Raw genomic sequence first — 27,106 nt, 5'->3', positions numbered from 1 at the left:
AGTAGAAACATTGAACGTGTTTCTTTCCACCTGTTGTCTATGTGACCCCAATGGAAATAAGTCACTCTGTCTGACTTTTTTGGGTTATCCTAGGTTCTCTACACATATGCTGCTATGTATGATAATTCTATGTAACTGTATTTGTGTATACCTGAATAAACTTACTTACTTACTTACTAGCAAAATGGGTACCTGGGTGTTAGTCGACTGGTGTGGGTCGCATCCCTGGACACTGACCTAATTTGCCCGAAATGCGGAGCATAACAAGGGACTTTCTATATAGTAGTATGTCATTGTTGTCAGCTAGGACTGTATACCTTGTACATGTACTAGTAGTAAATAAAGATATTATATTATTAATTCTTAACATTAAGTCCTTACAGATTATATTATTAAGGCTAAGTGACTACATCATAATTTTGAGTTTAGCAATGTGAATGCTTTTGTTTTGGCACAATACGAAGTGTCTATATTTGAGTAACATAGGCAAGCTTATGACTAGTTAGGATTTATTATTTTAAGATTAAGATTAATATTTTTGGGTTTATAGTCAGTGGGTGAGTGAGTGTAATTTTGAACCACCAGGTGGTTATCATGTAGTTAGTTGTCGGGGTGGATCAGGGAGATAAGATGTTTTCTATCTGTAGTTTTGAAAGTGATGAATGTGTCTGCAGTTCTAGAGTTTTCAGGTAGGGTGTTCCAGATTTTAGGTCCTTTGAAATACATTGAATTTTTTGTAAAGGTTTAGTCGAACACGGGGAATGTCATAGAGATGTTTGTGTCTGGTGTTGTGCCTGTGGATCCTGTCACAACTATCAAGAAAGTGTTTTAGGTCAAGGTTAATATTGCAATTTAAGGTCCTGTAGATATAGATTGTACAGTAGTAAGTGTGGATGTTCTGAACAGGGAGTAAGTTTAGATCTATGAAGAGTTGGGGGAGGGAGGTGTTGCCAGGGATGGGATTTAGTGATTATTCTTACTGCGGCTTTTTGTTGGGTTATTATTGGCTTTAGGTGTGTTGCTGCAGTTGAACCCCAAGCACAGATAGCATAGGTGAGGTATGGATATATAGGTGAATGGTATAGTGTGAGAAGGGCAGTTTGCGGTACGTAGTATCGTGTCTTGGAGAGGATCACCACCGTTTTGGATACTGTTTTTGTTATATGTTGGATATGGGTGCTGAAATTTAGGTTGTTGTCGAGGTATAGGCCAAGGAATTTGCCCTCATTATGTCTGGCAATTAGAGTGTTGTTGGTCTTAATGTTAAGTTGCGCAACACCTGCTCTGCTACCAAACATAATATAGTAGGTTTTGCCAGCAATGGTGTTGAGGGTGGCAAGATTAGGGTGGGAGATGACGTAAGTCGCGTCGTCAGCAAAGAGAATGGGTTTCAGGTGTTGGGATATGTTTGGAAGAACACTGATGTAAATGAGGAAGAGCAGGGGTCCAAGGACACTTCCCTGCGGAACTCCAGTATCAAGTGGCCGTATTGATGAGGCTGTGCCTTTAATGGTGGCAAACTGAATCCTTGGCTTGTGCAGTGTTGTTATTGATCAATACCACTCGTTCGTGGTCACAATAATATATATATATATATATATATATATATATATATATATATATATATATATATATATATATATATACAAGGAATTCGCAAGAGCAGGCGATATATACATAAACACTGATCTCTGGATGAAGGAGACTCGAACCTACGAACCTTGGAACAAGGTACGCAGCGCATTACCATTCTCACCACAGGTTCGAGTCTCCTTCAGCCAGAGATCAGTGTTTGTGTATATTTCGCCTGCTCTTGCGAATTCCTTGCATTGTTAAAATCTCTAGTAAGGCTGATGCATGCAGGGGATGAGATGAAAAGCTGTAAGCCTTCTCCCTGAAAGCTGGCTGCCTTGGATCAAAGTCTAGCGCAAGTTGGACGCCAAGGTATTGGTCCAGTGTGGTGAGATTGGTATAGCACTGCGTACCTTGTTCCAAGGTTCGTAGGTTCGAGTCTCCTTCAGCCAGAGTTCAGTGTTTGCATATATATATATATATATATATATATATATATATATATATATATATATATATATATATATGTCTCGTGCCGAATATGTAAAACTGATCAATTAGCAAGAACTCATTTAAAATTAAGTCCTTTCGAAAATTTTCTCTTATACGTTTAAAGATATATTTTTTTCATTAATGTTACTGTAAAAAAAATTAATTTTGCTCCAAAAGAATCTTAGAAAACTTACCTAACCTTATTATAAGAAGAATAGTTTATTTTAGCCTAACCCAACTAAATATATTTTAGATTTGTTTACAATAATTTAATACTAAACAAACACAGTGAAATATATATTTTTCGTTAGGTTCAGAATGATTTTGGAGAAATTATCGCATTCACAAATTTTCACTTGTCCTATATGGCAAGATGAACGTTGCTATTTAAGCCAAGATCTCAAGTTCTGTCTATTCGGCACGACATATATATATATATATATATATATATATATATATATATATATATATATATATATATATATATATATATATATATATATACATATATATATATGTATATATATATATATATATATATATATATATATATATATATATATATATATATATATATATGTCGTGCCGAATATGTAAAACTGGCTAATTAGCAAGAACTCATTTAAAATTAAGTCCGTTTTCAAATTTTCTCTTATACGTTTAAAGATATATTTTTTCATTAATGCTAATGTAAAAATTTTTTATTTTGTACCAAAAGAATCTTAGAAAACTTACCTAACCTTATTATAACAAGAACAGTTTATTTTAGCCTAACCCAACTAAATATATTTTAGATTTGTTTATAGTAATTTAATACTAAACAAACACAGTGAAATATATTTTTTTCTTTAGTTTCAGAATGATTTTGGCGAAATTATTGCATACACAAATTTTAACTTGTCCTATATGGCAAGATGAACGTTGCTATTTAAGCCAAGATAGCAAGTTCTGCCTATTCGGCACGACATATATATATATATATATATATATATATATATATATATATATATATATAATGAACTCTGAGGCAATTGAGGTATGCTCCAGGCATATTCCTTTAAGGAAAAGTAGGAGATATAAACTAGAAAGAGAAAGGCACTCCCTATACAGGCGAAGGTGTCACCAACACAACTAACTCGCAGGCCAGCAGGATACACACCTACCTCGCAGGCCAGCAGGATACACTACTACCTGGCAGGCCAGCAGGATACACTACTACCTGGCAGGCCAGCAGGATACACTACTACCTCGCAGGCCAGCAGGATACACTACTACCTGGCAGGCCAGCAGGATACACTACTACCTGGCAGGCCAGCAGGATACACTACTACCTCGCAGGCCAGCAGGATACACACCTACCTGGCAGGCCAGCAGGATACACAACTACCTCGCAGGCCAGCAGGATACATATCTACCTTGCAGGCCAGCAGGATACACAACTACCTCGCAGGCTAGCAGGATACACACCTACCTCGCAGGCCAGCAGGATACACACCTACCTAGCAGGCCAGCAGGATACACACCTACCTGGCAGGCCAGCAGGATACACACCTACCTCGCAGGCCAGCAGGATGCACACCTACCTGGCAGGCTAGCAGGATACACACCTACCTGGCAGGCCAGCAGGATACACAACTTCCTCGCAGGCCAGCAGGATACACACCTATCTGGCAGGCCAGCAAGATACACACCTAACTTCCCGTCCAGCAGGATACACACCTACCTGGCAGGCTAGCAGGATACACACCTACCTGGCAGGCTAGCAGGATACACACCTATCTGGCAGGCCAGCAGGATACACAACTTCCTCGCAGGCCAGCAGGATACACACCTACGTGGCAGGCCAGCAGGATACACACCTACCTTGCAGGCCAGCAGGGTACACACCTATCTGGTAGGTCAGCAGGATACACACCTACCTGGCAGGTCAGCAGGATATACACCTACGTGGCAGGTCAGCAGGATACACACCTACCTGGCAGGCCCACAGGATACACACCTACCTTGCAGGCCAGCAGGATACACACCTACCTTGCAGGCCAGCAGGATACACACCTACCTGGCAGGCCAGCAGGATACACACCTACCTTGCAGGCCAGCAGGATACTCACCTAACTTGCAGGCCAGCAGGATACACACCTACCTGGCAGGCCAGCAGGATACACACCTACCTTGCAGGCCAGCAGGATACACACCTACCTGGCAGGTCAGCAGGATACACACCTACCTGGCAGGCCAGCAGGATACACACCTACCTGGCAGGCCAGCAGGATACTCACCTACCTCGCAGGCCAGCAGGATACACACCTACCTTGCAGGCCAGCAGAATACACACCTACCTGGCAGGTCAGCAGGATACACACCTACCTTGCAGGTCAGCAGGATACACACCTACCTGGCAGGTCAGCAGGATACACACCTACCTCGCAGACCCGCAGGATACACACCTACCTTGCAGGCCAGCAGGATACACACCTATCTTGCAGGCCAGCAGGATACACACCTACCTGGCAGGCCAGCAGGATACACACCTACCTTGCAGGCCAGCAGGATACACACCTACCTGGCAGGCCAGCAGGATACACACCTACCTTGCAGGCCAGCAGGATACTCACCTAACTTGCAGGCCAGCAGGATACACACCTACCTGGCAGGCCAGCAGGATACACACCTACCTTGCAGGCCAGCAGGATACACACCTACCTGGCAGGTCAGCAGGATACACACCTACCTGGCAGGCCAGCAGGATACACACCTACCTGGCAGGCCAGCAGGATACTCACCTACCTCGCAGGCCAGCAGGATACACACCTACCTTGCAGGCCAGCAGAATACACACCTACCTGGCAGGTCAGCAGGATACACACCTACCTTGCAGGTCAGCAGGATACACTACTACCTGGCAGGTCAGCAGGATACACACCTACCTCGCAGACCCGCAGGATACACACCTACCTTGCAGACCAGCAGGATACACACCTATCTTGCAGGCCAGCAGGATACACACCTACCTCGCAGGCCAGCAGGATACACACCTACCTGGCAGGCCAGCAGGATACACACCTACCTTGCAGGCCAGCAAGATACACACCTACCTGGCAGGTCAGCAGGATACGCACCTACCTTGCAGGCCAGCAAGATACACACCTACCTGGCAGGTCAACAGGATACGCACCTACCTTGCAGGCCAGCAAGATACACACCTACATGGCAGGTCAGCAGGATACGCACCTACATTGCAGGCCAGCAAGATACACACCTACCTGGCAGGTCAACAGGATACACACCTACCTGGCAGGTCAGCAGGATACACACCTACCTGGCAGGTCAGCAGGATACACACCTACCTGGCAGGTCAGCAGGATACACACCTACCTGGCAGGTCAGCAGGATACGAGCAGAGCGGAAAGCGTGAAGACCCACTACTGCCACTATGTTGTGTGACCTGACCAGGTGTTGCAGCGAGGTCAGCTGAGTCAGGTCATCCGGGTCAAGGGTCACGCCCACCCACCCCAAAACTTCCACCTGGTGACTGCCAAGCATAAAGCCAACAATTACATAAGAACATAAGAAAGAAGGAACACTGCAGCAGGCCTACTGGTCCATTATTATTATTATTATTATTATTATTATTATTATTATTATTATTATTATTATTATTATTATTATTATTATTATTATGACTTACATTTAAATATCTTTACTGCTTTAAATGTTCTCTTTAATTCACTCAGTGATATACTCAAAAAATTTTCTCTGTTTTCTCGTTGATTTAATTTTTAGCGGCTTTCATAGTTTACATTTATTGATATATTTATTAAAATAAATATTTAAAAAATATAATACTTCATTATTTGAGAAATTATAAACGTAAATGGAAAGAAGAAGTTAGTGGCACTAAAAGATGTTAGGTAATTTAATGGTAACTTTAGTGTAGTGTTGTGGTGTCATGGTGCTATCATGGTAACTTTGTGGTAGTTATAGTAATTTCATGGTGGCATCATGGTAATAGCTTCATAGTGTCATGGTAAGCTCATAGTAACCCCATAATTTTTATGGTAGCGTCATGGTTACTTTATGACAGTATCAAGGTAGATTTATGGTAGCTTCATGGTTACTTTATGACAGTATCAAGGTAGATTTATGGTAGCTTCATGGTTGCTTTATGACAGTATCAAGGTAGATTTATGGTAGCTTCATGGTTGCTTTATGACAGTATCAAGGTAGATTCATGGTAGCTTCATGGTTGCTTTATGACAGTATCAAGGTAGATTCATGGTAGCGTCATGGTTGCTTTATGACAAAATCAAGGTAGATTCATGGTAGCTTCATGGTTGCTTTATGACAAAATCAAGGTAGATTCATGGTAGCTTCATGGTTGCTTTATGACAGTATCAAGGTAGATTTATGGAAGCTTCATGGTTGCTTTATGACAGTATCAAGGTAGATTCATGGTAGCGTCATGGTTGCTTTATGACAAAATCAAGGTAGATTCATGGTAGCTTCATGGTTGCTTTATGACAAAATCAAGGTAGATTCATGGTAGCTTCATGGTTGCTTTATGACAGTATCAAGGTAGATTCATGGTAGCTTCATGGTTGCTTTATGACAGTATCAAGGTAGATTCATGGTAGCGTCATGGTTGCTTTATGACAAAATCAAGGTAGATTCATGGTAGCTTCATGGTTGCTTTATGACAGTATCAAGGTAGATTCATGGTAGCTTCATGGTTGCTTTATGACAAAATCAAGGTAGATTCATGGTAGCGTCATGGTTGCTTTATGACAAAATCAAGGTAGATTTATGGTAGCGTCATGGTTGCTTTATGACAAAATCAAGGTAGATTTATGGTAGCTTCATGGTTGCTTTATGACAAAATCAAGGTAGATTCATGGTAGCGTCATGGTTGCTTTATGACAAAATCAAGGTAGATTTATGGTAGCGTCATGGTTGCTTTATGACAAAATCAAGGTAGATTTATGGTAGCGTCATGGTTGCTTTATGACAAAATCAAGGTAGATTTATGGTAGCGTCATGGTTGCTTTATGACAAAATCAAGGTAGATTTATGGTAGCGTCATGGTTGCTTTATAACAGTATCAAGGTAGATTCATGGTAGCGTCATGGTTGCTTTATGACAAAATCAAGGTAGATTTATGGTAGCGTCATGGTTGCTTTATGACAAAATCAAGGTAGATTTATGGTAGCTTCATGGTTGCTTTATGACAAAATCAAGGTAGATTCATGGTAGCGTCATGGTTGCTTTATGACAAAATCAAGGTAGATTTATGGTAGCGTCATGGTTGCTTTATGACAAAATCAAGGTAGATTTATGGTAGCGTCATGGTTGCTTTATGACAAAATCAAGGTAGATTTATGGTAGCGTCATGGTTGCTTTATGACAAAATCAAGGTAGATTTATGGTAGCGTCATGGTTGCTTTATGACAAAATCAAGGTAGATTTATGGTAGCTTCATGGTTGCTTTATGACAAAATCAAGGTAGATTCATGGTAGCGTCATGGTTGCTTTATGACAAAATCAAGGTAGATTTATGGTAGCGTCATGGTTGCTTTATGACAAAATCAAGGTAGATTTATGGTAGCGTCATGGTTGCTTTATGACAAAATCAAGGTAGATTTATGGTAGCGTCATGGTTGCTTTATGACAAAATCAAGGTAGATTTATGGTAGCGTCATGGTTGCTTTATAACAGTATCAAGGTAGATTCATGGTAGCTTCATGGTTGCTTTATGACAAAATCAAGGTAGATTTATGGTAGCGTCATGGTTGCTTTATGACAGTATCAAGGTAGATTCATGGTAGCTTCATGGTTGCTTTATGACAAAATCAAGGTAGATTCATGGTAGCTTCATGGTTGCTTTATGACAGTATCAAGGTAGATTCATGGTAGCTTCATGGTTGCTTTATGACAAAATCAAGGTAGATTCATGGTAGCTTCATGGTTGCTTTATGACAAAATCAAGGTAGATTCATGGTAGCTTCATGGTTGCTTTATGACAAAATCAAGGTAGATTCATGGTAGCTTCATGGTTGCTTTATGACAGTATCAAGGTAGATTCATGGTAGCGTCATGGTTGCTTTATGACAGTATCAAGGTAGATTCATGGTAGCGTCATGGTTGCTTTATGACAAAATCAAGGTAGATTCATGGTAGCTTCATGGTTGCTTTATGACAGTATCAAGGTAGATTCATGGTAGCGTCATGGTTGCTTTATGACAGTATCAAGGTAGATTCATGGTAGCGTCATGGTTGCTTTATGACAAAATCAAGGTAGATTCATGGTAGCTTCATGGTTGCTTTACATCCATACCAGCTAGCGAGGTAATCTTTACACCACAGTCATTTTGTGTTTGTCTTGCAGTTAGCACTGAGTACCGTTGTATTTTGAGTACCAGGGTACTTTGAGTGCAATGATACTTTATTTATTATGGTACTTTGAGCATTATGGTACTTTGAGTACCGTGATACTCTGAATGCTATTGTATTTTGAGTACATTCCTACTTCAACTTTTCTTGTTTACTTACGTACATAAAGTGGGAAAGTTTTTTCTATTTATAATGGTATTATACTGTTTTTTATGAAGTGTTGAACATGTGGTCAATGTCTCTCAGAGAATTTAATACGCTTTATACTGACCTGTAACTTCACTCACCAGAGTCGAGCCAGAGTGGTAGCGTTGCCTGTCTCCCTTATCTTGCACTTGCCCACCAGCAGGATCCCAGGTGGTGGTGGTGCAGCTGGTGGTGATTGTATCTGCTGTGGAGCCACCTTCCCAGGTGGTGGTGTGGGAGATGGGTCATCTTGGCTTAATTCTACAAGTGAAGCATCATTGCATGTCCATTTATCCAGGCCAGCATCTCTAGGTGTTACAGGTGAGTCAGCATCTCCAGGTGTTACAGGTGAGTCAGCATCTCCAGGTGTTACAGGTGAGTCAGCATCTCCAGGTGTTACAGGTGAGTCAGCATCTCTAGGTGTTACAGGTGAGTCAGCATCTCCAGGTGTTACAGGTGAGTCAGCATCTCCAGGTGTTACAGGTGAGTCAGCATCTCCAGGTGTTACAGGTGAGTCAGCATCTCCAGGTGTTACAGGTGAGTCAGCATCTCTAGGTGTTACAGGTGAGTCAGCATCTCCAGGTACTACAGGTGAGACAGTATCTCCAGGTGTTACAGGTGAGTCAGCATCTCCAGGTGTTACAGGTGAGTCAGCATCTCCAGGTGTTACAGGTGAGTCAGCATCTCCAGGTGTTACAGGTGAGTCAGCATCTCCAGGTGTTACAGGTGAGTCAGCATCTCCAGGTGTTACAGGTGAGTCAGCATCTCCAGGTGTTACAGGTGAGTCAGCATCTCCAGGTACTACAGGTGAGTCAGCATCTCCAGGTGTTACAGGTGAGTCAGCATCTCCAGGTACTACAGGTGAGACAGCATCTCCAAGTGTTACAGGCGAGTCAGCATCTCCAGGTGTTACAGGTGAGTCAGCATCTCCAGGTGTTACAGGTGAGTCAGCATCTCCAGGTGTTACAGGTGAGTCAGCATCTCCAGGTGTTACAGGTGCGCCAGCATCTCCAGGTGTTACAGGTGAGTCAGCATCTCCAGGTGTTACAGGTGAGTCAGCATCTCCAGGTGTTACAGGTGAGTCAGCATCTCCAGGTGTTACAGGTGCGCCAGCATCTCCAGGTGTTACAGGTGCGCCAGCATCTCCAGGTACTACAGGTGAGACAGCATCTCCAAGTGTTACAGGCGAGTCAGCATCTCCAGGTGTTACAGATAAATCAGCATCTCCAGGTGTTACAGATAAATCAGCATCTTCAGGTATAACAGATGAGTCAGCATCTCCAGATGTTACAGGTGAGTCAACATCTCCAGGTAACGCTGTGGATTGTGGTGACGTTGCCTCTTCATGTTGTCCTGCACGCAGGCAGGCCCTTGCAAGCAGACTAGCCCCTGCAGGGACGCCAGCCCCTGCAGGGAAGGCAAATGGGGTTATAGTTGGCGCTGCAGGCGGTACAACCAGTGTAGGTGGTTGGGGTTTTACTGGGTTCTCCCTCCCACCTACACTCGAAGGTTGTTCCTTGTGGCTCCAGAAATTATTTCTGGGAGCTCTTATTTCCATGTCATGAAAATCATTAAATTCTCTATTAAACTTAACATTAATGAAGTTCAATGAACTGTAAATTGTTCATAACCAGAGTAACTTGTTCAGCACATATTGTAAATTGTTGAAACATAAGAAAGGAGGAACACTGCAGCAGGCCTACTGGACCATACTTGGCACGTCTTTCTCAACATAATCGAGGTATAAACATGTATGTACAGGGGTTCTGTCCAGTAAAATGAGATTAGTTATGAGGGAGCCTTCATCAAATTCAGCTTCAATAACGAAAAGATCCAGTTGGATCAAACTCGCTGGGAAGATATCCTAAACAACATGAATCCCAACTTTTGCCTAGAAAGAATTAACTGTGGCACATAAGGTATGCTCAAGGCACAATACTCTAAGAAAAAAGAAGAAATGTAAACTAAAATGAGAGAGAATGCGCCTCTACTGGCGAAAGCGAAGAATCACAGAGCTGCTCCAAGGTGCCAGTCTGTCTGGAACACTGAAGGAGGCACTGGCTAGAGAAATAGAAAATATCGAGCCAGGTAACAAAAAAAGATGTGATAAATTGTTAGAAAACCGACAAGTTGAAGTTTGAGACATTTATGCAACATATGGGAATTTTTGTTAATTAAGGAAACGTTTCGCCACACAGTGGCTTCATCAGCCCAATACAAAGCAGAGAAGGGTAAGGAGAGGAGGAGTTTGAGGTAATCAGTCCCTCAGCCTAGAATCGATGTGTTCAGTCCATCACTCTTGTAGAAAGTACAGCACATGGCCGGAGAAGTGGCTTATGTACTGTAGTCAGGTGAGTGGAAGCAGGAGGAGGCGGGATCACAGTGTAACCATTAACTAGTGTAAGTAGGTCTTTGTCCAAAGACTGGACAAGTGTTGAAGAATTCCTTGTATTAGTGAGCCGCTGATCGGACTAAGGGTCGACAATCCAAATATTTTTTATCATGACCGAGACTCAAAACTTGGTTAACTCCAGAATTTCCGATATAACCCCAACATAACAGGACTTTAAAATCGCAATTAGTGACATGTTCACGCACTCTGCTGCAAGCCAGACACGTCGAACTCCGTGTTCATCAACAACAGCAAGAAACCCCTTTCGTGTACCTTAAATATTGTGATAAATGGTTTTGAAAACGACAAGTTGAAGATTTAGACACTTATGCAACATAGGGGAATCTTTTTTGAAGAAACGTTTCGCCACACAGTGGCTTCATCAGTCCACTGTGTGGCGAAACGTTTCCTTAATAAAGATTCCCATATGTTGCATGTCTAAGTCTTCACTTTAACTACTCTATGGAGAGGGAACTCTATGGTCAGAGAAATAGCAAATATCGAACATGAGCTTAAGGAATCATACAGGAGACAAGAAACACAGGAAGAACTTAAAGCCATAAATGAAACTGAAAGAAACCCAAAATACTCTTTTCTTTTATACCAAATCTAGGTCAAAATCAACATCCAGAATAGGGCCCCTACTTAGACGAGGTGGAACTTACACATATGACAGCAAAGAAATAGGTACGATACCGAAGCCCCAGTATGACTCAGCATTTAGTGAGCCATTAATCAGACTAAGGATCAACAATCTAAATGATTTTTTCATGACCGAGTGTCAAAATTTGGATAATTCAAAAAATTCTGATATTAGCCTAACTCCACAAGACTTTGAAAAAGCAATTAATAACATGCCCATGCACTCTGCCCCAGGCCCAGACTCTTGGAACTCCGTGTTCATCAAGACTGCAAGAAGCCCCTGTCACGTGCCTTAACTATTCTTTCGAGAGGGATCATGGACACAGGGGTCATCCCACAGTCACTAAAAACAACATAGTCTCACTCCACATAGGTGGCAGTAAAGAAATTGTAAAGAATTACAGTTCGATAGCACTAACATTCCACATAAAAATCAGCATGGGTTTAGAGCAGGTCGTTCCTGCCTGTCCCAACTACTGGACCACTATGACAAGGTCTTGGATGCTCTAGAGGACAAGCAACATGCAAATGTAGTATACACAAACTTTGCGAAAGCCTTCGGCAAGTGCGATCATGGTTTAATAGCACACAAAATGCGTGATAATGGAATAACAGGAAAAGTTGGTAGATGGATCTATAACTTCCTGACAAATAGAACACAAAGAGTAACAGTAAACAGAGTAAAGTGATAGGCGGCTACAGTGAAAAGCTCTGTTCCACAAGGTACAGTACTCTCTCCCATTATGTTCCTCATCCTCATATTTGACATAGAGATGTAAGCCACAGCACCGTGTTCTCCTTTGCGGATGACACCCAGATTTGCATGACAGTGTCATCCATCGAAGACGCTGCAAGTCTCCAAGCGGACATCAACCAAATCTTTAAATGGGCCGTAGAAAACAACATGAAGTTCAATGAAGACAAATTTCAATTACTCTGTTATGTAAAACTCGAGGAAATTAAAGCTGCATCGGAGTACAAAACAAATTCCTGTCACACAACAGAGCGAAAAACTAACGTGAAGGATCTGGGAGTGATAATGTCATAGAATCTCACTTTCAAAGATCACAACATGTCTACCACATCTGCTATGAAAATAATAGGATGGATAATGAAAACCTTCAAACTAAGGACGCCAAGCCCATGATGATTCTCTTCAAATCACTTTTTCTCTCTAGGCTGCAGTACTGATGTACACTGACAACCCCCTTCAAGGCAGGCGAAACTGCAGACCTAGAGAATATACAGAGAACTTTCACTTTATGAATAAGTACAATGAAACACCCCAATTACTGGAAACATTCGAAATCTCTTGACCTGTGTTGCTTGGAATGCATGCGAGAAACAAACACCGTAATATACACCTGGAAAATCCTAGAGGGACTACTCCCAAATCTGCACACGGAAATCAAGAGTCTCAGCAACCGGTGCAACATCTTTCCCATGAAAAGCAGGTGTTGCCACGAGTACACTAAGAGATAGCACAATAAGTGTCATGGGCCCGAGACTGTTCAATTGCCTCCCTGCATACAAAAGGGAGATTACCAGTAGACCTCCAGCTTTCTTCAAGAGGGAGCCGGACAGGTACTGACCTGACCAGACAAGCTGTGGTTCGTTCATTGGATTGCGTGCAGCCAGTAATAACAACCTGGTTGATCAGACCCTGAGCCACAGCGAGGCCTGGTCGTGGACCTGACCGAGGGGGCGTTGACCCCCGGGAACACCCTCCAGGTATACTTATACACTTTAGTTGTCTCCCCTCATTATACATCTTACAAGAGAATAAGGGTTAAGGCATTTCGATCTTTGTAAGATTTCTTATGCAATGAATTAATTTTTTAACTTCTCTGAATGTTCTCTAACGAATTTACATATAGTCAACTATATATTTATAATAATCTAAACATATTTAGTATTTACACCAATTTAGATTAATAAAATCAAAGGTGCCAATGTGGTACATATAATTTCAGAGGCGATATCGGAGGAGTCAGGTATCAGTAACAGCCGAGTATCAGTAACAGCCGAGTATCAGTAACAGCCGAGTATCAGTAACAGCCGAGTATCAGTAACAGCCGAGTATCAGTAACAGCCGAGTATCAGTAACAGCCGAGTATCAGTAACAGCCGAGCATCAGTAACAGCCGAGTATCAGTAACAGCCGAGTATCAGTAACAGCCGAGTATCAGTAACAGCCGAGTATCAGTAACAGCCGAGTATCAGTAACAGCCGAGTATCAGTAACAGCCGAGTATCAGTAACAGCCGAGTATCAGTAACAGCCGAGTATCAGTAACAGCCGAGTATCAGTAACAGCCGAGTATCAGTAACAGCCGAGCATCAGTAACAGCCGAGTATCAGTAACAGCCGAGTATCAGTAACAGCTGAGTATCAGTAACAGCCGAGTATCAGTAACAGCTGAGTATCAGTAACAGCCGAGTATCAGTAACAACCGAGTATCAGTAACAGCCGAGTATCAGTAACAACCGAGTATCAGTAACAACCGAGTATCAGTAACAGCCGAGTATCAGTAACAACCGACTATCAGTAACAGCTGAGTATCAGTAACAACCGAGTATCAGTAACAGCTGAGTATCAGTAACAGCCGAGTATCAGTAACAACCGAGTATCAGTAACAGCTGAGTATCAGTAACAGCCGAGTATCAGTAACAACCGAGTATCAGTAACAGCTGAGTATCAGTAACAGCCGAGTATCAGTAACAGCTGAGTATCAGTAACAGCCGAGTATCAGTAACAACCGAGTATCAGTAACAGCCGAGTATCAGTAACAACCGAGTATCAGTAACAACCGAGTATCAGTAACAGCCGAGTATCAGTAACAACCGACTATCAGTAACAGCTGAGTATCAGTAACAGCCGAGTATCAGTAACAACCGAGTATCAGTAACAGCCGAGTATCAGTAACAACCGAGTATCAGTAACAGCTGAGTATCAGTAACAACCGACTATCAGTAACAGCTGAGTATCAGTAACAACCGAGTATCAGTAACAGCTGAGTATCAGTAACAGCTGAGTATCAGTAACAACCGAGTATCAGTAACAACCGAGTATCAGTAACAGCTGAGTATCAGTATCATGTGGGAGTTCGATACGTGGATTAGGGTAGAAATACTCACGTAGGCTGTTATTACTTATAATTGCTGTTATGTGGAGGGAGCCCGCAGCCGTTACCTATCTCCTTGGTTACACTCGTAAAACTGACTAGCCGGCTGGCCAGTACCCCGTAGTGGGTCTTTTGAAATAGTGTCAGCTCAGCACAGACCGTGACTCAAGACAGTTGGTCGTTGAGTCAACGGACAGGTTACTGGTAACTGGTTACTACTACTGAGACTGGTAACTGGTTACTACTACTGAGAGCTCGGCGACGCTAACGTATGTCGTCCCGACATACAACTAATACTAACTAGAGATGGCAGGTATACGGCTTGGGCTGATTCTATACAATGGCAAAGTACACAACATTAAACATTATAGATACATAAGTAGAACATTGGAATGAAAGCTTACGTAACTGAAACTGTAATGCAATACAAGGTATACTATAGTACAACTTAAAACTCAACAAATGAACAACGAACTCAACATTGAGATTACAAGTGATAAAAACAAAAATTTTGATCGATCGATCTGTATTCGTGTGATCTACGGATTCTGAGGAAGGAATATATATAAAGAAAGAGTGTTTAACAGAAAGGCAGATTCGGTGCACGCAAATCTAGACTGTTAACTCTCAGAATGCGGAGAGAACACGAACACAAAAAAAAATTCTTTAATACTGATAAGTTGATACTGTAATTATTCATCTATACAGGTTATTTACATTTAACCCCAACTCTGCTAGGGTGTGATTGACATATGCAGAATGGGTGTCATCTCTGGGAGGATCAAACTCTGTAGCATTGGCTAACTCATGCTGTATTTGAGGCAAATCTGAATTGGAAGTTACAAATGATACTTGAGGATTTCTCAATACCTGTCGTGTACGTAGGGAATAACGACATTCAGGTTGATCATCTGACTGAGTATCAGAGGAAGAGAGTACAGGATCAGGAGGATTGTCAGAGTCTGTCACATTAGTCTGGGTTGGAACATCATTATCATCACATACTAACTTCATATGATCCAAATGCGATTCTTTATACTGACCAGTACTAATCTCTCTAACCTTATACTTATTACCAGTGATATGTTCAACTACGCGATAAGGACCAACAAACTTTTGATCAAGCTTTGGCATTGCAGACGTTTTGTTAAAATTAGTCAGCATAACTCTCGAACCTACTTTGATTTTGGATGGCTTTGATCGAGTGTTTGCGACTCTTGTAAATTCTGCTGTTGATTTATGAAGTGTTTCACGGATTCTTCTAAAAACACTTTGAGCTAAGCTGGTACGAGTTGCTATGAAATCATCAGGGTTGTAATTTGGTTTCGGATTAGAATATAACAACTCATAAGGCAAACGTTTATCTACACCATACAATGCATAATGTGGAGTGTCACCTATAGAAACATTGTAAGCAGAATTTATAGCACACTGCACATCAGGTATAACTTCATCCCAAGTTTCACTGTTGGGATTGATAGTGGCTCTCAAGACATCAAGTACCTTCTTATTGGTTCGTTCCGCTAACCCATTGCTGGCAGGATGATGAGGAACAATGGTGGATTTAGAGATCTTGTACAAGGTACACAAATTTTCAAGAATTTCATTACAGAATTCACCTCCATTATCTGTTACTAGGGACTTAGGGGTGGTATGCCTGCAGATAATGCGTTCTTTAAACGCTTTAGCTACTGTCTCGGCAGTCTTATCTGCAATAGGAACTAACTCACAATATCTGGTGAAATGGTCTACCATAACACACAGATGTTTGTTACCTTGGAGGGAACATCGGAAATTAGTTAACAAATCTAGCGCAACTCTTTCCCAAGGTTCGCTAGTAGTTGGATACACTTGGATTGGATTAGGACCATTAGCATTGCCTTTATGTTGCATGCAGACACTACAATTCCTAACATACTCAGAAATATCAGTTGCCATACGAGGCCAAAAGTATTTCAATCTGGCTTGTTTTACTGAACGATCCATACCAGGGTGTGCAACACCTGGTACATCGTGAACTAGCTGTAAGGCTACATTCACTAATGACTGTGGAATTACTAACTGGTATACTCTTCTGCTAGGAGTACCCAACTCGGCTGTTCGATACAGTAATTCTTGGTTCATGAGAAAGTCACTGATGGGTGCTGGTGGTTTCACATTCAGAATAAGATCTTCCTGGAGCAGGAATCGAATCACACCAGACCACATGGGATCTGTTCGTTGAGCATTCTTTACATCTTCAGCACTAAATGGAGGGTCTGCAGTTACTATACTAACATGTCGCGATAAGGCATCTGCGACTACATTTGACTTGCCAGGTAAATGCTCAAAGGTGGGATTGAACTCTTGGATAGTCAAGGTCCATCTAGCTAACCTTCCAGTAGGTTGTTTGTTCTGGAATAAGGGTATCAGTGGAGCATGATCTGTCAAGACATGAACAGAGTACTGATAAATAATGTCTCGGAAGTGCTTTAAAGACCATACTATTGCTAAAGCTTCTTGCTCAGTTACTGTATAATTACGTTCAGCCTTCGTAAGGACTCGGCTAGCAAATGCAACTGCGTTGTACTTGCCATCGGTCTTCTGAGCTAGTACGGCACCTATGCCAATTGAACTAGCATCAGTTGTCAGATAGAAAGGCTTAGAAAAATCTGGAAATTTCAAAATTGGAGCAGAAGTTAGCTTTTCTTTTAGAGTTTGGAATGCTCTTTCTTGACGGAAGGTCCAAACAAAAGGAGCATCTTTCTTAAGCAACTCAGTTAGAGGAGCAGCTATGGAAGAAAAATTGGCAATGAAAGATCTATAAAAACCTGCTAAGCCCACAAAGGATCTTACGGCATCAGCAGTTTTGGGAGTTGGAAAATTTAGTACTGCAGTTACTTTACTTTGGTCAGTCGTAACCCCTCTAGGAGTGACTACATGACCAAGAAACTTAATTTCTGATCTGAAAAATTGACATTTTGGCAGTTTGATCTTTAAATTGGCTTCTTCAAGCTTACCAAGTACTACATCAAGTCTTTTCAAGTGTGTATCCACGTCTTTAGACATGACGATTACGTCATCTAAGTACACCATAAGTGCATTACCTATGAGACCTCTAAAGATATTAGTCATGAGCCTTGAGAACGTGATAGGGGAAGATCGTAATCCAAATGCCATACGGAGGAAGTGATAATGACCTGTAGGAGTGGAGAATGCAGTTAGTTCTTGGCTGTCCTCGTGAAGAGGGACTTGCCAAAACCCTTGTAACAAATCCAGGGTTGAAAAGACTTTGTTATCTCCGATATTACGTAAAAGATCACCCAGTACAGGGAGTGGAAAGCGATCTGGAATGGTTTTTGCGTTTAACTTCCTAAAGTCAATTACTGGACGCCAAGTACCATCCTTCTTAGGTACTAGTATCAAGGGTGCATTCCAAGGTGAATTGCTAGGTGCAATAACTCCATCATCAAGCATTTGATTGATCAATTCTTCTGCGACAGCAACTTGTGAATGAGGCATTCTGTACGCAGGTATGTAGATAGGTCTAGTACCAGGTTCAAGTGGAATACGATGGGACAATAAGTTCGTTATACCCATCTTCTCACCTGGTAAGGCAATGGCTTTACGACGTTTGTTCAACAGAGTCAACAAACGCCTGACTTCATCTGGGAAGTCAGTGGGAGCTAAGTCTTTCTCCTCTACTGGTGGAACAGATTGATCCAGTGAAGTGGATGAGGTCTCCCCGGCAGAAATAGCACCGACCCACTGGTCAGGTGGCAACTCATCCTCTACCTGAACAGGGTAAGGATAGTGAACAAGGTCAACAAGATTGGTATTTGCTCTAAGGCGAACACTGTGACCAGAAGTGTTGGCCAGGTAGAAATGGATCTTACTATCTCTTACAACATGTAAGGATGGTTCAACAAATAGACCTTTGACTTTGCAGGAATCACTGTCAACTAGGACGTTATCACCATCTGGAACACTAGGAACAACGACAGATACTCTAGTGAGAGCACTAGCCGCAACAGAAACGTCTTTCTGCAGACGGCATGTGACATCAACAAGAGATGGCATTACTAGTTGCAAGTAATTGTTTTCCGACAAGGCGTCCCCTGTGGAGAAACTACTACTCGAACTAGCAGGCATTGCAGGGATAGGTTGAGCACTCAAGGCAATCTGAGCGTCCTCGGACACTTGAGGCATCGGACTATCCTGCAATTCTGAAGGTATAGGTGGAACACTGATGGGAGTGACAGAACTACCAGTGCCTGACCGCTTGGGTACGCTACTGGAGAATGCATTAGCTTGTAAGGACTTAATCCGTACATCATACTCTGCAGCAGTATAACAGATTTCGGATCCAAGCTGGTAACCCCAGAATGGAACGATCAAGTCGTCAATTTGTGCATGCCATCGATAAGGGTCGAGCACAATGCGTAAGTCTCGCATAGAAGCAAATCCCAGTAGAAGGTCACCAGGGAAAGTAATCTGGTCGACTACAAAGAAGGAAACAGTGAAGTCTCTACCTTGGATAGAAAAGGTTAGGGAAGTCCGACCTCGGACACGCAGGTGAGAACCAGATACTCCACTAAGGGAGGACACAGGAGTCGGTTCTACGAGAAGGACATGTCGTAACTTCTTATCCTTAAACAAACTAGACCTAATAATATTGATTTGCGCACCAGAGTCCATAAACAATTGAACGGGCGCATTATAAACAGATGCTTGCACTATAGGGCCTATGGTTGCATTGGAAGTTATGTGCAAACAAAAAGGTGGATTTTCATCAGAAAAGACTTGTTCTACTCCATCCCCAAAATCATCTATGTCAGAGACATGTGAAGCAACATCATCAGCAGGGTTGGCATGCTCGAGACTGCTTAAGGCTTCAAAGGAATTGTGAACGGGGATGGTGTACTCATTATTACCTACTGTCACCATGGGGCGGTTTGACTGGGGCGCTCGAATTCCCCCGACTGGGAAGAACGAGCCTGGTTCTGGTTAGTTTGATAATTGAAAGAATGAGCCTGGTTCTGGTTATTTTGAAAACCACGAGATCTGTTTCCTCGACGGGTTCTGCGGTTGGAAAGACCACGGAAAGATCTAGAGTACTGAAGGTTATAGAGAGCATTACACTCAGATGTGTCATGTCCATGTATTCTATGATAAGTACAGTAGGGAAGATCTGAGTACTCATCATCAGTACGACGTCTCTGAGGGTAACTATCAGGACAATTAATTGCAATATGTCCACGGAAACCACAGTTATAACAATTCCGCCGACTATGGTTACTGAATGTACTATGAATACTACGAGGTGTATAACGACTCTGTACACTGGTTCTTGGTGATCTCTGAGATGGTTGACGACTACGATTTGTCTCTGTGGCGCAAACAAGAGGTGGTGCAGACTGAGGCATATGTGTGACATTACTTTTGATACAAGGGAAAGCACCCTGGGGGCACAAGGAACGTACATGATTTAAGGCTGTAAGTGGTTCCATCGTTACAGTTGGAGGATGAGCCTCATAAGCACACACAGAAGCAGGCGGCATTAGTTCTTTAATTGCTCCAAAAGCTGCTATTTTAGCAATTGATTCTGTAAATGGTTTAGCCTCGTCAGGGAGAAAAGATGATGATTGGACAGCATTGATAAATGATGATAAAAGTTTGTCTAATCTAACAGCAAATGCACTCAACGATTCATTACTCATGGGTGTAGCATTCACTAGTTCCCTAAGAACGACATATGGATCAGCTGTTTTTACTGGGACAAGGAAAGAACGAATCAGTTCCTCATATTGTGACCACCTAGTAAGATTCCTGAAGTCTCGCATATCAAGGAGATCAACAACGTGAACAGCAGCAGGAGATCGATAAAGAGCTTCTTTAGCAATTCTGATAAGGCTTTCCTCTGAAGGAGGACCTTCAGCTAGGGCACTAGCACGAGAACGAATGGCTGCAAACCATGCTTCAAGACTATGTACATGGCCATTGAATAAAGGTAACGCATCAAGGGAATCACGAGTATAACTATAATATCTCGGTGTCTGAGTCGGTCTGTCAGTCGGTAAGGAACTGTGAGGACTGATGACAGGACCAGCAGTAGTAGCCTGAGAGGTCTGAGTGTCGACATTCACTAAAGTATCACTTGACGGTATGTGAGACATAATGGCAAAGTAACACGAGAACAAATAAAGCAAAAATAATGAACAATAAAATGATATAAAATTCTAGAATTGAAATGAAAAGATATACAACTAATTTTGCAAAAATAATGTCTAAATACACTGCAAGAGGAAGGAAACTCAATTTAAAGGACTATTGACCAAGAAAAAAAAAAATTTACATTGAAATATACAAGTAAAAATATTACTGGAGACTGAATTAAATGCAAAATGAGCTGTCTTTACTCTTGCTAATAAAGAAATTAATTAATTAAATTTTTTAAATCAATGTGAAAGTGTAAAATAAAATTATTAAATTGTTAACTGGGAAATTTTAAATATTTTCTAAGAATGCATAGACAAAATTAAAATATAATATATAAAAATAGCAATAAAAGAAAATAATTCACTGCAGAACAGTTCAACAAAATAATTCACTTCAGAACAAGTGCAACAAAATAAAGTATAGAAATAATCACTGCAGTAATAAAGTGTCACTGGGAAAACTCAGGTAAAATAATGAATTAAAATTATGAAGACCAAAAAAAAAAAATTAACTGATTGAACACTTTAACTCTTAATTGTAAATTAGACAAAACAATTTACTCAAACAGAGTAAGAAAACACTTTACGTTAAAAGTAATTGAAATTACATCAAGAGTGAATTTGTTCAAGAATATAAAAAGATGAATAAAATAAAACACAGGAACAAAACAGGGAATATAACACTTACAGTGACGGAGCACACAACAGTATTAGTTTATTCTTACAACAAATTCCTGCTGTGACTGATACAACAAAATCTTGCTGTGACTGATACGACAAAAATTTGCTGGCAAAAATAATGGTACACAGTCTGCGAAAAAATTAGAGGAATGAGACACTGCTGGCATACGAAAAAAAAGGCACACATAGAAATAAATGGATAATTTGGTATGCTGAAAGAATACAATAAAAAAAAAAAATGAATCCTTTCACACAGGGTGACTGACTGGTACACTACACAATAATACTTACTAGAGACAGGAGTAGCATAAAGAAAAACACAGAATAAAATAATATAAGATAATTGAAAAACACTGAAAAACACAAGGTTTAGAGTACACAAGCAATTTACTATAAATGTCTCACACACGCAAATGTCTTTAAATGCAAGAAAAATGTCTCAAGGAAATTATCACTGAAGTCGGGAGTAGGAGACGGACGGTGAGTACTGGTGGGGGCGGGTGTATGGTGTCCCGCGCGGTGATGACGCCTCCTACATTCACTGTTGTCGTGAAGAAATGTGCTTTCTAGGCGAACTCACATAACTGGCTTTATCTCGTTGGCACCAGCTACAATCTCTTGACCAATTATGTGAGCCAAAACAGTACTAGGACCCGGTACAAGGGTGCAAACAACCACAGGTAGGTGAGGTGTCTAGTGGTGGAAGAGAGTGGTGGTGGTGGGGTGGTTGCTTCTGCCGCGCACCCCGGGTAGTGGGAGAGAGTGATGGGGGGGGACGACTCTCTGGCGGACGCGCTCACTCCACTACCCACGAAGGTGGCTTAACCCACTCTATGCCACAGGAATGGTGAAAACCACTCTTAGCATCCAACAGGGAGCACAAAGCGATATAAACAATACCTCAGAGGAACTTGGCTTACTTCTTACTGCGTGGCTTACTTCTCTCTCTCAGCTGGGTTAGAAGCTGGGTTGGCTGACTGGCTTACCCCACGAGAATGGCTGACTGGAAGACGTGTAACGATGCACAAAGCACGGAGGAGCAGTTGGATGACAGGAGACAGGCTGGATGATAGGCTGACTGGCGTTCACTTCCACAGTCTGGCTTACTGACTGGCTTAATTGCAAAATCCAGGTCAACCCCTCGGAGATTGAAGCAATTAGCACACGAACTAAGCCAGGAAGCTTGAAACGGCTGCAACAGGCTTGCAGGCAGTAGGTTTGAGGGGAGTAGGCTGCTGGCTCGAGGTGGTGCGGGCGGGTAGTGGCTGGTGGGTGACGAATCACCTATGACCCTGCCGGCTACTCACAACAGTCTTCAAACGCCTTGAATTACCCTTAAAAACGTAAATCCACGCTCCACACCGCTGTACACCATTTATCATGTGGGAGTTCGATACGTGGATTAGGGTAGAAATACTCACGTAGGCTGTTATTACTTATAATTGCTGTTATGTGGAGGGAGCCCGCAGCCGTTACCTATCTCCTTGGTTACACTCGTAAAACTGACTAGCCGGCTGGCCAGTACCCCGTAGTGGGTCTTTTGAAATAGTGTCAGCTCAGCACAGACCGTGACTCAAGACGGTTGGTCGTTGAGTCAACGGACAGGTTACTGGTAACTGGTTACTACTACTGAGACTGGTAACTGGTTACTACTACTGAGATCAGTAACAACCGAGTATCAGTAACAACCGAGTATCAGTAACAGCTGAGTATCAGTAACAACCGAGTATCAGTAACAGCTGAGTATCAGTAACAACCGAGTATCAGTAACAACCGAGTATCAGTAACAGCTGAGTATCAGTAACAGCTGAGTATCAGTAACAGCCGAGTATCAGTAACAACCGAGTATTAGTAACAGCCGAGTATCAGTAACAGCCGAGTATCAGTAACAGCCGAGTATCAGTAACAGCTGAGTATCAGTAACAACCGAGTATCAGTAACAACCGAGTATCAGTAACAGCTGAGTATCAGTAACAACCGAGTATCAGTAACAACCGAGTATCAGTAACAGCCGAGTATCAGTAACAGCCGAGTATCAGTAACAACCGAGTATCAGTAACAACCGAGTATCATTAACAACCGAGTATCAGTAACAGCTGAGTATCGGTAACAACCGAGTATCAGTAACAACCGAGTATCAGTAACAACCGAGTATCAGTAACAGCTGAGTATCAGTAACAACCGAGTATCAGTAACAACCGAGTATCAGTAACAGCTGAGTATCAGTAACAACCGAGTATCAGTAACAGCTGAGTATCAGTAACAACCGAGTATCAGTAACAACCGAGTATCAGTAACAGCTGAGTATCAGTAACAACCGAGTATCAGTAACAGCTGAGTATCAGTAACAGCCGAGTATCAGTAACAGCCGAGTATCAGTAACAGCTGAGTATCAGTAACAACCGAGTATCAGTAACAACCGAGTATCAGTAACAGCTGAGTATCAGTAACAACCGAGTATCAGTAACAACCGAGTATCAGTAACAGCCGAGTATCAGTAACAGCCGAGTATCAGTAACAACCGAGTATCAGTAACAACCGAGTATCAGTAACAACCGAGTATCAGTAACAACCGAGTATCAGTAACAGCTGAGTATCTGAGAGGTGAGTAAATTAATTTCCTAATCAGTATTTATGAGGTGCAGAGAACTATAAACTTCGAGGTTCAACAAAATACACATGTTCACTATTTTAAAATGAACTATGATGCTGTAATGTTAATGAAGATGAATCAAAGTCACAAAACCGCTGATGGAACAATTTGCAACTAACACAGATTGTAAATAAATCTTCAGTGTTTTGGTCAGTTTCAGAAAAAACAAATGAAGAAGGAAGCCATTGTCAGGTCAAGGCATAAATGTTGAGAAAATTAAAACATTTGTTTATGTACCGAGATTATCAAACACCTGAGACTATCAAAACCTTACATAACATTTATGTTAGCAATGTTTTGGGTAATGTTAGACTCAACAAGACGGCGTCTGTGAATGTTAAGTGATAGTCTTGTTTACTGACATAACAGACATATGGTTGCTGGTATCAGCAAGGCAACACCGGACTGGCGAGGTACAAGGCAACACCGGACTGGCGAGGTACAAGGCAACACCGGACTGGCGAGGTACAAGGCAACACTGGACTGGGGAGGTACAAGGCAACACCGGACTGGCGAGGTACAAGGCAACACCGGACTGGCGAGGTACAAGGCAACACCGGACTGGCGAGGTACAAGGCAACACCGGACTGGCGAGGTACAAGGCAACACTGGACTGGCGAGGTACAAGGCAACACTGGACTGGCGAGGTACAAGGCAACACTGGACTGGCGAGGTACAAGGCAACACTGGACTGGCGAGGTACAAGACAACACCGGACTGGCGAGGTACAAGGCAACACCGGACTGGCGAGGTACAAGGCAACACCGGACTGGCGAGGTACAAGGCAACACCGGACTGGCGAGGTACAAGGCAACACCGGACTGGCGAGGTACAAGGCAACACCGGACTGGCGAGGTACAAGGCAACACCGGACTGGCGAGGTACAAGGCAACACCGGACTGGCGAGGTAAAAGGCAACACTGGACTGGCGAGGTACAAGGCAACACTGGACTGGCGAGGTACAAGGCAACACCGGACTGGCGAGGTACAAGGCAACACCGGACTGGCGAGGTACAAGGCAACACTGGACTGGCGAGGTACAAGGCAACACTGGACTGGCGAGGTACAAGGCAACACTGGACTGGCGAGGTACAAGACAACACCGGACTGGCGAGGTACAAGGCAACACCGGACTGGCGAGGTACAAGGCAACACCGGACTGGCGAGGTACAAGGCAACACCGGACTGGCGAGGTACAAGGCAACACCGGACTGGCGAGGTACAAGGCAACACTGGACTGGCGAGGTACAAGGCAACACCGGACTGGCGAGGTACAAGGCAACACCGGACTGGCGAGGTACAAGGCAACACCGGACTGGAGAGGTACAAGGCAACACTGGACTGGCGAGGTACAAGGCAACACCGGACTGGCGAGGTACAAGGCAACACTGGACTGGTAAAGTATGGTGATACAGAGTACAAGGCAACACTGGACTGGTGAAGTATGGTGATACAGAGTACAAGGCAACACTGGACTAGTGAAGTATGGTGATACAGAGTACAATGCAACACTGGACTGGTAAAGTATGGTGATACAGAGTACAAGGCAACACTGGACTGGTGAAGTATGGTGATACAGAGTACAAGGGAACACAGGACTAGTAAAGTATGGTGATACAGAGTACAAGGCAACACTGGACTGGTGAAGTATGGTGATACAGAGTACAAGGCAACACTGGAATAGTGAAGTATGGTGATACAGAGTACAAGGCAACACTGGACTGGTAAAGTATGGTGATACAGAGTACAAGGCAACACTGGACTGGTGAAGTATGGTGATACAGAGTACAATGCAACACTGGACTGGTGAAGTATGGTGATACAGAGTACAATGCAACACTGGACTAGTGAAGTATGGTGATACAGAGTACAAGGCAACACTGGACTGGTGAAGTATGGTGATACAGAGTACAAGGCAACACTGGACTAGTGAAGTATGGTGATACAGAGTACAATGCAACACTGGACTAGTGAAGTATGGTGATACAGAGAACAAGGCAACACTGGACTGGTGAAGTATGGTGATACAGAGTACAAGGCAACACTGGACTGGTGAAGTATGGTGATACAGAGTACAAGGCAACACTGGACTGGTGAAGTATGGTGATACAGAGTACAAGGCAACACTGGACTGGTGAAGTATGGTGATACAGAGTACAAGGCAACACTGGACTGGTGAAGTATGGTGATACAGAGTACAAGGCAACACTAGACTGGTGAAGTATGGTGATACAGAGTACAAGGCAACACTGGACTGGTGAAGTATGGTGATACAGAGTACAAGGCAATACTGGACTGGTGAAGTATGGTGATACAGAGTACAAGGCAACACCGGACTGGTGAAGTATGGTGATACAGAGTACAAGGCAACACTGGACTGGTGAAGTATGGTGATACAGAGTACAAGGCAATACTGGACTGGTGAAGTATGGTGATACAGAGTACAAGGCAACACCGGACTGGTGAAGTATGGTGATACAGAGTACAATGCAACACTGGACTGGTGAAGTATGGTGATACAGAGTACAATGCAACACTGGACTGGTGAAGTATGGTGATACAGAGTACAAGGCAACACTGGACTGGTGAAGTATGGTGATACAGAGTACAAGGCAACACCGGACTGGTGAAGTATGGTGATACAGAGTACAAGGCAACACTGGACTGGTGAAGTATGGTGATACAGAGTACAAGGCAACACCGGACTGGTGAAGTATGGTGATACAGAGTACAAGGCAACACTGGACTGGTGAAGTATGGTGATACAGAGTACAAGGCAACAC

General features: G+C 42.6%; 1 protein-coding gene across 6 annotated transcripts in view; it reads right to left on the bottom strand.

Annotated features, from left to right (window-relative positions):
- The window catches only part of LOC128684764 (collagen alpha-1(I) chain), a 195,684-nt gene that overhangs the window by 142,423 nt on the left and 26,155 nt on the right, over positions 1 to 27,106 (bottom strand). For all 6 annotated transcript variants that reach the window (XR_011394188.1, XR_011394189.1, XR_011394190.1 and 3 more), the window contains exons 2-3: positions 8,739 to 10,044; positions 5,440 to 5,596 (exon numbers count right to left, since the gene is read on the bottom strand). Coding sequence is in view for 2 of the 6 variants with exons in the window: in XM_070101722.1 (XP_069957823.1) it covers positions 5,440 to 5,596; positions 8,739 to 10,044 (1,463 nt within the window). In the remaining 4 variants the exon portion in view is untranslated. The remainder of the gene's footprint in view (positions 1 to 5,439; positions 5,597 to 8,738; positions 10,045 to 27,106) is intronic.

Source organism: Cherax quadricarinatus, chromosome 5, assembly GCF_038502225.1.
Source record: "Cherax quadricarinatus isolate ZL_2023a chromosome 5, ASM3850222v1, whole genome shotgun sequence".
Classification (NCBI taxonomy): domain Eukaryota; kingdom Metazoa; phylum Arthropoda; class Malacostraca; order Decapoda; family Parastacidae; genus Cherax; species Cherax quadricarinatus.
This window is presented reverse-complemented; position numbering and strand designations above follow the sequence as displayed.